Genomic DNA, 14,211 nt, shown 5'->3' on the forward strand with positions numbered 1-14,211 from the left:
ATAGTGAGGGTACTTGATTGCATAGCCGTACTCTCAAAACCTTGTGTATGTTGACCAAGGTACAAGCTGATTAAATAAAGTCTCTAAAAAATATTATTAAAAAGTCCTTCCTTATTAAAAAAAATATATTTATTCACAATTTGCATTTCTTTGGTATAAATCGCTCACTCCTTTCAAGAACGTCATAAATCAAAAAACTTGATTTTTCAGGAGAACGTTTTAAAAGCTTAAAGATATAATACGATGTATTAAAAATACATATCAAACCATTTTTTGAACTTTTCAGTGTGCAACAGATCTTTTAAGGTAAAACCTGAATGTTTTTTCTACATTTCAAAAATATTTAGTACATAAAAAAATAAAATAAACACTACGTTTTCTTCAAAATACAAAAACAACACTTTCTACCCTGTAGCGGGTAAATATTAAGTTAAAAATATGCTGAAATATAGAACATTTTCTGGGCATTCCGAAAACATGACTAACTGAAAAATGATGATTTTTGATTTATGACGTTCGTAAAAGGAGTGAGCGATATATCAAAATGAAAATAACGTAAGACATTTATGATGTATCTAAAGTATGTTCGTATTCACTTGTCGTTTTTTATGTATGAACCGGAAGTATTATTGAAATCTTTATTTGTTTTGTAAAAAAAAAATATAGATAAAAATAGTACAATGACCATGATTTTTATATTAAAAAAATACTATTTGTATCTACACGTCATCAATTTAGGTCATTCTCATAAAAATAAAGATTGTCGTTATAGATTACGTCACACATGTGTGTTTTACTTTAAAAAAATATCAAAGTATCATTTAAAGCAATACCAAACAAATTCATTGCCCTACTTAGGCTAAAATAATAAAAATAAAAATAAAATTATTGCTTCGCCATTCACTTCTTGGTAATACGTGATGAAATTGTAAATGAAAATACTTGTTTTTTACCACTTGTGTTATATGTAAAGAATTGAATAATTGAAAAGATAAGGAAGAGTTCCTTGCGGTGGTATGGACATGTGGAGCGAATGGATAGCGAGAGAATGACTAAGAAAATATATGTGGCGAATGTGAGAGGGAAAACAGAACGTGGACGACCGAAAAAGACTTGGCACGATCAGATCAATCAGAACCTAAAATCTGGCGGTGTCAAAAGTCTGCGTAATCGGAGGGCATGTATGACTAGATGTATGGATGTGAAGGAGGCGAGGAGTGCATGTCAGGACAGAAGAGTGTGGCGTTCCATCCTCTCTGCCTACTCCTGCGGGGAAACGGCGTGATGGTAGTAGTAGTAGTGTTATATGTATTTTAACTACTAGTTTCGGAATCTACAGATGCTTCCATCTTCGGGTCTGAATACAAACAAAAGCATAAATAATCATCTGGGAGGGGGGGGGGTAAGTAAGGGGGAGGGGGTGAGTTAGAGAGTGGAGTTTGAGAATAAAGGAAAAATGGGAACCAAAGGTGAGGAATTTTGAAATAATATATAATTTTTTAAATTATTATTACAATTATTATTTTTTTTACTAAAAAAAATATTCATTATTTGGCCTTTGTGTGGTACTGAGTGTAATATTTTGAGTTATAACTCGAGTGGCCAGAAACATTTTTTTTTTATTTGCAGTTATAGAAATATATTCCATTTTACTACTGTATAAATTTCTATTTCATGGGCATCAAAGATTAAGGCCATTAATTTGATTAAAAAACAGGGTCTCAATTAAATATGACAACCTTGTGAGTATTGATCAAATACTTTCAAAGCCAATTATTCATTTTTACATAAAAAAAACTGTTTTCTACAATACTCGTACCTTAATAGTGAACACAAATACGTAAGCAACAGTAATATGCTATCTTCAACTTGAAATGCGTCACATACGACTTTTAGGCTTAAAAAAAGCAGAACAGGAAATCTAAATAAGAAAAATAAATCTTTATATGAAATAAATCTCCATAATGAATGTAGTAAAATAATAAAAAAATTGTATTAATTAATTATACTCGTAAAAAGATAGTAAAACGTGACTCAAAGTATTTACATACTTTTTTTTAATTTGTAAATTGAGTAAATAATTTTAAATTCATGTAAACAAGTGTAACGCATATTTCAATAGAATATAAAAGTATGAGTACTCTCAGTAAAAAAAACGTTTTATTACAAAAATGCTTAAATTTTTAAGTACAAAGATGAAAAAATCATTTATATTTACATTTATTGCTCCTACTTAAGATGAAATACTTAAATACTCTTAGTGTCGGAAATGAAGACTCTAAGAAGCATATCTGGCAAGAGTCTACGAGACAGAATAAGGAACGCCAGGATAAGGGAAATATGCGAGACCGAAGATGTCGTTAGGTGGGGAAGGCAATGAAGGGGACAATGGTATACGCATGTGAGGAAAATTGAACTATCCAGATTCCCCATCATTGCACTATGCGACCAACCCCAAGGTAGACGATTTCCGGGCAGACCACCAAAGAGATGGATTGACAGCTGGGAACTGACATTGCAGGATGCTGATCCCTCTTAAAAACAGGTCACAAGACCTACTTATACCTCAATAATTATGATAAACTTACCGATACAGTTTCTTGGCCCTGCGCTGAAACCAACATTGAGATATGGATGCTTACAGAGAAGGTTTTCGGGGAGAAATCTGTCAGGATTATATGTATCAGGGTCCTTGAAGTACTTTGGATTTCGGCCCATAGCCATAAATATCACCACTACATTAGCGCCAGCTGGAATAATTCTTCCATCTGAAAAAAAAAATCGTCACACAGGGTAGTTAGGTACATAGGTAGGTTAGAGCTTTGGAACGTATGCTACATTTGTCACACAATCAACTATTTGATAAAAAAAATTCCGAAAGTTAAGATTTTAGTAAAACAAAATAATTGCACTTAATGATTTTTGGTATTTTTCAATAAAATAAATAAATTACTTGTACGCATCAAACACAAATAAAAATTAAATCTTAAAACAATGTAAGGTTATGATTGTTACATTCATGTATTTGTGTGTGTATATATATATATATATATATATATATATATATATATATATATATATATATATATATATATATATATATATATATATATATATATATATATATATATATATATATATATATATATATATATATATATATATATATATATATATATATATATATATATATATATATATATTTATATATATTTATATATATATTTATATATAAACACTAACATTAAACTTTCATGATATCTGTTAAATTAAAATTAAAATCAAACTATTCAAACATGCAGAGACATTATGTTCATTTGCAGTTCGTTATATAATAATCCAAAAAAATAGTACTGAATAATTGTTAAATTTTATACTTTGCATAATATATAATTCTAATTGGAATGGACTTACGCAAAATAAAGTATCATTCTGAAGATTTTAAAATAACTTTTTACTCCATTTTCGTTGATGCGCTTTAAATATATTGTAAATCCCGAAAAAATCAAACTAGGACTTCAAAGATCCTTTTTTTATTATGAATGTAAAAATAATATTTGTGTGTCATATATATATATTTCTTTTAAAACATGCTTGAATTGAATAGATGACAGTAAAATTCAAATAATTATCAATAACAATCAATATCCAAATATCTTCGATAGAAGAACAGTTAATGATAGTATAAAATATCAAACAAAAAATACACACATTACGTCAATATCAAATTACTCGTACGGATAATATAAATAAATGTGTGGTGGCCATGCACCCCGTGGGCGTGTAGAGGCATTAGAGGGCATTAATTTTCGCAGAATTTGATAATGCAACTTTGTAATATGCATTATACGCATGTGAGAGTGACTAGGGGAAAAATAGTACACGTGTTCCAAGAGCGGTGACCTGAATTTGTTTAGTCTGCATTTCAGCAGACATGTGGAAATGCGAACTTTGGTTCTTCAGGTCATCGAGACAATAGAACAATGTCTTCCCGAACCATATTTCTCTCTCTCTTGTCTCAATCCTGCGGATTGGTCTGTAGCAACAGATGACATCTCTTCCGCCATTTTCGCCTATTTTCGGAAGTCCTCTTCAGCTCCTCATACGTCGAGCAGCCCATAAAAGGGTCGAACCATATAAAAGAAGTATATCCCGTGCATCGAAATCTCATTCCTCCGTCGAGACCATGACGATTGATATCTCATACCTCCACCGGGAACGCGACCAACACATCTAATTCCTCCTTCAGGACCACGACCAGCGGTATCTTATTCCTCCATCGGGACCACGACGATCGATATCTCCACCAGGAACGCGACCAGCATCATCACACAGTCGACACCACTCTCCCGACGACGTCACGAGACGTCAGCCTCAGTTCTCCGCTATGATCTTCAGTCCAGCATCTTCGCCTACTTCAAGAAGCTACTCCATCCAGCCTGGCAGTCCATATTCGCTGCCAACCAGCGCCGAGACTACGACACCGCTACTACACCGCTACGACACCGCTTTGTATAGTACCTGAATAAACACTACCATTCAATCCGACTTCTTCCTCATACCCACCACCGCACCGATCCCTAAAAATGTGATACTTTAAATGTGACAATTTATGATTTTGCGATGAATAGTCAGATGCCAATATATACTTATTAATGTGTATAATAAAGTCAGTCCATGGAATTGTTACAGATAAAAATATTAATATAAAAAATTAACGTAGTTGGTCGGTCTGGTTGAATTCAAGAAAATGATTACTGATTGAATAAATAAATAAAAATAAAAACTCCCTTACCCGGCAGTGTCAAATCATTATTTAGTTTTCTTCCAAACAAAGGGACTGGAGGATATAAACGGAGAGTTTCTTTGATCACTAAATCCAAGTATTTCATCCTCTGAAGATCGCTGTAAGACACCAACCTTTGAGGATCATCCCCCATTATTTCTTTCTGCTCTTCAAAAGCCTTGTTTTGAACATCAGAGTTATTCGAAATAGAGTAAAGAGCGAAGCCAATTAATGATGAAACAGTATCATGACCCTATAATCAAAATATTATCTTATATTTTATGATCTTCTTAAACTAAAACCATATTTATCCTCCCAATAATTGTAATCAATATATACATATATTGAAGATGTCTTACAAAGACAAATATATTTACGAAAAGAGAATTTCTTAGAAAAAAACATTTTTTTTTCATTTTTGTAAAGTTCACCATTTTATAGTTAACCACCTATGTTTTTAGTTAATTTTGTAACTTGCATATATTCAATACGATATTGATGATAATTCCTTTAGGAGTTGAGCCGATATTTGTTCAATTATAACGATTTCGAAACATTAAAAATAGTTTTATTACCGAAAATATTGATAAAAATAAAAAGATTTAATTTTTCAATGATATTTCAAGGGTCTCTGGAACATAGAAAGACAACACTCCCCTTATCATTCACCGCTCACTTTGTGAAATACTACTTTAAAAAACACTTATTCTAATTGACTTGGAATAAACTTTAATAAATTTGAATGTATCTTATACTTAAAAATTTCTCCCTAGTTGCTGCTCATCATCACTTTGCTCTTCTCATAATGCAACACTTGCCAATTTTCAGCGTAATATATACATCATTATTCAATACTTTTTTGTACGTTTTTTTCCAATCTTTTTATCTAATGCAATTCGGCTGTCCAAATATAAAACACAGTAAGGGACATTTTTTTGTAGTAGGTTTTTTCTGCATTTTTGGACTAAGTAGAGTCTTAGTCCATAAATGCAAAAAAAAACCTACTACATAAAAATGTCCCTTACTGTGTTTTAAATTTGGACAGCCAAATTGTGAGTAGGTACTGAATAATTAGGCACTTAAAAAAAGTTTTAAGTATGCTTAGTTATTTATTCTGCATTTACAAAATTAATCTAATTTATTACACTATACTCTGAACAGTAATCCTAGATAATGTTTTATTTTTTTTATTTATTTGAACATATTACATAAATAAGTCACATGTATAATATTCTCGATGAGTAATTTCTATTGCTCATTTTGGGACATGGAATTAAGATTAACAAGACTGAAAAACAGATACGAAAGTAGCGAAAAAGAAAACATAGGGCTAAATGTTAAATATAAAGCAGCAAATGATAAAGTTAATAGGCATATAAAAAACTTAAGGTAATAAGTATGTTTTAAAGAAAAAAAGAGAAAATATAACTAATTATTAACGCAAATATGTTTTTTTTTTATATCAGTATTTTTTTCATTCTGAATCCCTGAATGGGTTCTATTTTATATATCGCTTAATCCTTTCAACAACGTCAAAAATCAATAAACTTGATTTTTCAGGAGATCGTTTTTAAAATTTAAAAATGTAATGAAATGTATTGAAAACAAATATCAAGCCACCTATTGAACTTTTTACTGTGCAACAGATCTTTTTTGGTAAAACCTGAATGTTTTTTCTCCGTTTGAAAAATATGAAATATATGTAAAAAATATTAAACAATACCTTTTCTTCAAAATGCAAAAACAACACATTCTGCACTGTAGCGGGTAAATATTAAGTTAAAAATATGCCACATTTGCTGAAATATATTACATTTTTGGGGCAATCAAAAAACATGCACAACTGAAAATTGACGATTTTTGATAGATGACGTTCTTGAAAGGAGTAAGCGATATGTCAGGCAACTTTATGCATTACAATAATAACTATATAAAAATGAGTAAAGGCATCTATTGGATAGACTGCAAATATTCATGAGTCATTGCTCCTATCAGAGGGTTTTAAGGAAGCCGAAAAGTAGGAAGTATGATACAACTGAAGGCGTTTATCATTCACAATAACTAATTATAAAATGGGCTTACCGCGAACATGAATGAATCAACTTCCTCCCTTATAACATTATCCGATAAAGGCAATCCGTCGTCTGTTTTGCTCAACAATAGGAGATCCAGAAAAGCGACTTTCATGCGTCTCCCGATGACAGAGTCCTCTGCATCCAGTTCTACTTTTCCATCCATCATTCGGTTTTTTATGTCGTCCTTTAGAAGGTTTCTACGAGATTTTATTACGCGGTTCGCAAAGCCGTGTAACGTGTTCAAAGCTTTTCTCTGCTCTTTGCTGTCGCGAGTGAACGCATACAAAAAGTTGATTCTTTTGATTGGAGAATACATGCGGATATTTGCTATTTCACACATTCTGTAAAATGAACAAATATTACTCTCCTTGCCATCCATTGTTTACTTTATGTAATACCACTTTTTTAAACACTTTTTCGTATCTACCGGTTTTGGAAAATCATTCTATCAACAGGTCATTAAATTTAAAATAAAATTATTACGATTTTATTGGTATAAAAATAAACTTTTGAAAAAATTTTATTATTTTATACAAATGTCAAATCGTAATAATTTTATTTTAATTTTAATGACCTGATGATGGAATTATTTTCATACGCCGATTGTCACAAATAAGTGTTTAAAAATGTGGTATTACACAAAGTAAACAATGGATGGTAAGGATAGTGTTTTTTTACCATACCAAAAAGTTATCATTTTTTATTTACTTATTTCATTTCTTAGATACATAGATACATTCATAGATACATATTTATTATATGTATAACGGCTCTTTAGGCATGGCCTGTGTTGAGCCGAAATACTAACATGTTAATACAATTTTTTTTTAATTTTTTGTTTGTTTTTTTTTTATTATTATTAGATTATATACATTACATACAAGAGATACAATAATAATTTACAGTATTATTATTAATTATTCAATGCTTTTAATATACAAAATATGATCGAATAAAGGTTATATAGATAAAAGTCCGCTTCCATAGTGTAATGCTCGGCTACCGTGCTGGAGATCCCGGGTTCGATTCCCAAGGGGAGTTAAATAAATATAAATCATTTTTCACTCTAATATAAATTCAATATTAACCTGGACTGATGCCTCAAGCGGAAGGCTAATCGCCTTTCCTTCATGTGTTAACAATCAAGATAACACTGCGTTTATAGGATGCAGTGCCTAATGTACAATCAGGTATTGATAAGGTTTTTACAAAAGATGATAAAATTAAAGTGGATATATGATTTTACTTTAATATTTTGATCAAACTGCATATAAGATTGATTAGCTCGAAATGACCGACTAGTGAGTTTAGTAAAGACTTATGTTAAAATAGTTGTCATTTCATTCGGTTTTTCCATCACCAATCGATTCATCCCCCATTATGGTAATATATTACCACCTGTAACATTAAGTGAACTGTTTTTTTAAAGAAAATTTGATATTTTACTTGCAAACGGCTTTGACATATTCGGATGAAGCGCATTCCTGGGCATCAATACTCACTCCCATTGCAGATTCTGAAAAATAAATCGTAATGATGTAACTTTTCCTTCATGAGTCATACAATCAACACTTCAGCATGATCCTCTTTTTCAACGCAAATTTTTGTTTACCCATGAGACACATTTTTGGTCAAATAGCTATCTCAATAAGCATAGTTGCCAAATTTTAAGTGGAGAAAACCTAGGCGCCTGTGTCGAGACGCCCTTACATTCATTAAAAGTCACTGTTTCGTGTGTTTTATGGGCAGGTGGAATCATTGGCCCATTTTTTTGAGACGATGCTGGCCAGAATGTCACGGTCAATGGAGAGCGCTACAGAACCATGATTACTTCTTCTTCTTCTTTTTTTGATGGCTTTTCACCCTTCTTGGGTGTTATAGCCAGTGTCGAGTTATTCTTTATTTACACTTTTTACATTTGACTTATAAGTGTTAGTATTCCTGTTAGTGGGGTTAGTTTTATTAGTTATGTTAGTTTGTTTAGTGAGTTATTTTAGTAAGTTATCATACACCTTTACAAATTTATACAATTAATTTTAAGATATTTACAAATTATACCATGATTACTGGCTTCATCGTATTTCAGTTGAATGGCATTGATGTGAGAGAGCTGTGGTTTCAACAAGATGGCGCAATATGCCAAATGGCGGTTTCCACCATTAATTTAATGAGGGGAATTTGAAATTGTATATTTCTTATAAAAACACCTCTTAAATATTTTTATACTCATTCAATATCATATTAATCACGTGATAAAAAAAAATTCCCACCAAAAACGGTATGAATTTTACCACTTATAACATCGAGGGCGTAGAGAGCGATAAACGGGTTGATATCAATAATCCTTCCAGTGTGTGGAGATAATTTTTTAAGGAGAATTTCGCCTTTGTCGTTGAACACGTCAATAAATTGTTCCAAAATCTTGAAATGAAATGTGGGTGTTATGATTTTTCTGTGGCGTCTCCATTTTTTATCTGGAAACAAAATCTCATATTTAGGTGGTATATTAATATCTCAAATTGCTTTATATTGAACGAAACACGTACAAAACGTCTTCAATATGCGGTAATAAGATATTTTCCAGAACTTTCTCTGAGGTCTATGCCGTAAATGGTTTCCCAAATACTAAATAGAAACTCGCCACTGCATACATGAATTTAAAAAAAAATATAGGAAGTGATCAATTTGATCTATGAATAATAATAAATAATAATACTCTTATCCGCACCCCAATGGTACATAGGGCACTGCGTCATATAAACGCGGTGTTATCTTGATCGTTTACGCATGAAGGAAAGGTGATCAGCCCTCTGCTTCTGGCACTAGTCCAGGGTAATATTGAATAAATATAACAGTGAAAAAATCACTTATATTTATTTTACCCCCCTTAGAAATCGAACTTGGGACCTACAGAACGGTAGCAGAGCGTGCTGACCATTACACTACGGAGGCGAACGATATATTACCAATATTTATGTCTTCTTTCCTCTAAGAAAGCTAAGAGGTGGGTCCCAAGATTGGTCGCAAAATTTTTGTTAGTTGGGCCGTGCCCAGTCAACTTTGGGAACCTATGGTCTATAATACATTGCAATAGACATTTCAACATTTTTACCCTCATTCTTAATTCGTTATAAACAAAAAATTTATTTGGTCAAATTTAAATACGGGTGATGGATGTTTCTTGAAATATCTTTCTTACACGATACAAAAATATTCAAATATTAGAATAAAACACTTGTATAAAACCACTTTTTTTTATTTTATTTATGTAAACACGACTTTTTTTGATAACTATAGATTTTCTCACAGTAGAGAAAACTGTGAAAAATGTCCACCTCCGTAGTGTAAGTGGTCAGCAGGCTCGGCTACCGTTCTGGAGGTCCCGGGTTCGATTCTCAGACGGGTCAAATAAATATTAGTGATTTTTTCACTCTAATAATTATTCAATATTTCACTGGACTAGTAAATGAATCGGAGGGCTGATCACCTTTCCTTCATGTGTTTACGATCAAGATAACACTGCGTTTATATGATGCACCATTAGGGTGCAGATAACGGTTAGAGAGAGAGAGATATTTATATTTTTAAATCATTATTTTTTTTTACAAAGTCAATTTCAAATTAATAAATAGTATAAAAATATTAAATGGTTATCAATTTTTGAAAATGAAAAATTTAAGTTAAGAAAAGTAAAAGAGTAAAAATGTACACTGAAATGTTTTTTTAATTTTTTTTTATTAGTTAGTAAGATAGTCATAAAGTTTTTATGTTTATAAATAGGATTCAAGTTAAAGTAGAGTTTATTCGATCCTAGCACCTTGGACACATATGTCTTTGACTCTAACCAAATAAAAATAATAACAAAATAATTATAATAAATTTGATTAATTTATGTGGCGCCATTTTCGTAAAATACAACCTCAAGGGCGCTTGTTACGTTTTATTTCATTTTTTGTTAAAAAAATACTTTACTTAACATACATAAAATATACACTTGAATATGTAAAAAGAAGTGTGCGCAAATGAATATAATATATTTACACGATTAAATCATTATTTTTTTACATTAATCTATAAATAAGACCAATGATTTAATTGATTGTATTTTTTATCTAATTTATGTTGTTGTTATCTAAAATTTTTGATAAAACTGAATGTCGTTGATTCGGTAGACTATTTTTATAATAAGAACTTAATAAAATAGATTTGAAAGGTCAAGTCTGAAATATGACCATCACCTATGATAATCAGTTATGAGTGTTCTACTACTGATTTCCTAACAGAGGATTTATAACCAAAATAATTTTGTTTTTTCAAAAAAAAATTTTATCTTGATACTTCTTGATATATCGATCAAACTCAGAACACAGTGTGCGGAGTCACTAGAGACATCTATGGTGGAATGAGCAAAGTTTTTATTAAGCAAAAGCTCTTTCATTTGTATGTGAAGATTCAAGAAACTGAGTAGTGTGGTTCTCAATTATGGGTAGAATATGTGAATGTAACACGTGTGAAAAGTGATCACTTAAACCAGCCTATGACGTTCGTAAGCCTACCATATTCTTCTTCGTCCATGTCGAGATGTCAAAAATAATTTAAAAACAATAATAACTCCTAATTGGAGGTAACTTAGAGTTGTGAACAAGTTGGACACACTAAAAATGTTGTAAAAAATATTATTATTTCATTACCAAATTTCATAAATATATCAAGAAGTTTGTTAAAATAAATAAGGAATGATTATGGATATTTATACATATTGTAATAAATTGCCTGATCGATAATCGATATTAAAATTTCAATTAAAACAAGGAAAAATTATTACCTGTTGCTAACAAAAGTCCATCGCCGAGCCAATCTCTTACGAAATCATAATCTTGGAGCTTGGTTATTTCTTCGTTGCTTCCTAGTATCGCCTATAAAAATATAAAAATCAAAAATTATCTTGAAAATCCATTTTAACCCTATGACCAGTTAATATACTATTACTACTACTACTACCATCACGCCGTTTCCCCGCAGGGGTAGGCAGAGAGGATGGAACGCCACACTCTTCTGTCCTGACATACACTCCTCGCCTCCTTCACATCCATACATCTAGTCATACATGCCCTCCGATTACGCAAACTTTTGACACCGCCAGATTTTAGGTTCTGATTGATCTGATCGTACCAAGTCTTTTTCGGTCGTCCACGTTCTGTTTTCCCTCTCACATTTGCCACATATATTTTCTTAGTCATTCTCTCGCTATCCATTCGCTCCACATGTCCATACCACCGCAAAGAACTCTTCCTAATCTTTTCAATTATTCCTCGTTCAGCCTTACATTCCTTTCTTATATCGTCGTTTTTAATTCTGTCATACAATGACTTTCCACACATTCGTCTGAGGGAGCGCATTTCAACATCGTTCACTCTGCTTTCATCCTTCCTTTGCCAGTTCCATGTTTCGCTTCCATACATTAGTGTCGGTACTAGCACGCCGTTGTGAACCGCTAGCTTGGCTTCCATGGACATATTCTTATTCCCAATCACTCTTTTAAAAGCACCATTTATTCTATTCCCTGCATTCACTCTTCTCTTAATATCCTTATCCACTTTTCCATCCCTTGTGAATATGCTTCCTAGATATAAAAATTCTTGCACCTGTTCTAGGGATTCATTGTGCACGATAATCTTGCATTCTGTCAAATCTTTCTCTCTTTCAAACACCATTACCTTCATTCATTGCCAGATCATTTTCCACACATACATCATACATTCTTGATACTATTAGTTGCAAATATGAAACACCATTATTAGCTGTATCATAAAATGATGTGAAAAATGCTTTGTTTCTGAATTATTTGCGAAGCTCAACAAATGATTTAGATATAAAATTATAAAACAAAATAAAAACTAACTTCTATCGTCTCAGGATCACATAGACAAACATAGGCAGTATTTCCAATAATAAAACGAAATGTTGAATGGCCAAGCCGTTTGATCATTTCAGATCCTTTTATGAAGATTTCTGAAGAAGAGAAAAAAGTAAATTATTTTTTGCAAAACGTTCACACACTCTTATTTCATATATTTAAAAATAATAAAAATATTTAACTTTTTACACAAGAAACATAGCTATCATTAGGACAAAATATGAGTGAAAAAAATGTTTATATAAATATATATATATATTTATATATATATATATATATATATATATATATATATATATATATATATATATATATATATATATATATATATATATATATATATATATATATATATATATATATATATATATATATATATATATATATATATATATATATATATATATATATATATATATATATATATATATATATATATATATATATATATATATATATATATATATATATATATATATATATATATATATATATATATATATATATATATATATATATATATATATATATATATATATATGTATATATATATGTATAAATATATATATATATATATATATATATATATATATATATATATATATATATATATATATATATATATATATATATATATATATATATATATATATATATATATATATATATATATATATATATATATATATATATATATATATATATATATATATATATATATATACTCCCGGGAATCAAACCTGCATTCATATTGTATAAATACCTTCTCCATCACTTCCTATCTCAAGCAAATTCCCCAATATTGGTAAAGGCGTGTCTCCTGGAAATTGGTATATAAGCTTCCAGAATCTTTTATTTTTAAAATGTAAATAACTGGCATATGTTACTACCAAAGCCAGTATTGAAAACACAATAGACAGTGTCCAGGTCATTTTGTTAAACCTAGTTCCCCTGAAAATATGGAAACTATTCGAACGTACATGCGACAAACACAGACGGATTGAATTGACATCTGTTTATATTTGATATCTTACTGATATTTATTAATTCCAAACTAGTGAAATGATTGACCCTTTACTACCCGAACACGGGCGGAAAGGCTTTAAGTGTTTTGTTTTTGTTTTTTTTTTGTTTTTTTTTTATTATTATGATTTTTTGTTTTTTTTTTTTTCATAACATTATTCTTCAGATGATTTGAATGAATATATGTGAAAAATAGCACTTTTTCACTGATTTAAATAACTGGAGAGCAATGTTTCACATATAAAACTGACCCCTTAAATTGGTAAAAAGAGTGTTTTTGAATAAACCACACCCCTAACTGTCGTAGGTTAGGATAACAGGTAAAAATTAGTAGGTTTAATCCATCAAAATACGATACCATGATACACGATTTACACACAACGAAGGTTTGAAAAACATTTTAATAACTT

General features: G+C 30.5%; 1 protein-coding gene across 1 annotated transcript in view; it reads right to left on the bottom strand.

Moving 5' to 3' along the window:
- The window catches only part of LOC148302474 (cytochrome P450 4c3-like), a 14,400-nt gene extending 1,550 nt beyond the window's left edge, over window positions 1–12,850 (bottom strand). The window contains exons 1-7 of the mRNA XM_088271560.1: window positions 12,764–12,850; window positions 11,687–11,777; window positions 9,153–9,335; window positions 8,308–8,377; window positions 6,869–7,202; window positions 4,796–5,039; window positions 2,589–2,768 (exon numbers count right to left, since the gene is read on the bottom strand). Of these exons, the coding sequence (XP_088127686.1) occupies window positions 2,589–2,768; window positions 4,796–5,039; window positions 6,869–7,202; window positions 8,308–8,377; window positions 9,153–9,335; window positions 11,687–11,777; window positions 12,764–12,850 (1,189 nt within the window). The remainder of the gene's footprint in view (window positions 1–2,588; window positions 2,769–4,795; window positions 5,040–6,868; window positions 7,203–8,307; window positions 8,378–9,152; window positions 9,336–11,686; window positions 11,778–12,763) is intronic.
- Between the last annotated feature and the right edge of the window lie 1,361 nt (window positions 12,851–14,211).

The sequence above is a fragment of the Brachycentrus maculatus genome, unplaced genomic scaffold (genome assembly GCF_059751285.1).
Source record: "Brachycentrus maculatus isolate JH-2025_06_01 unplaced genomic scaffold, ASM5975128v1 h1tg000448l, whole genome shotgun sequence".
NCBI classification, from domain to species: Eukaryota; Metazoa; Arthropoda; class Insecta; order Trichoptera; family Brachycentridae; genus Brachycentrus; species Brachycentrus maculatus.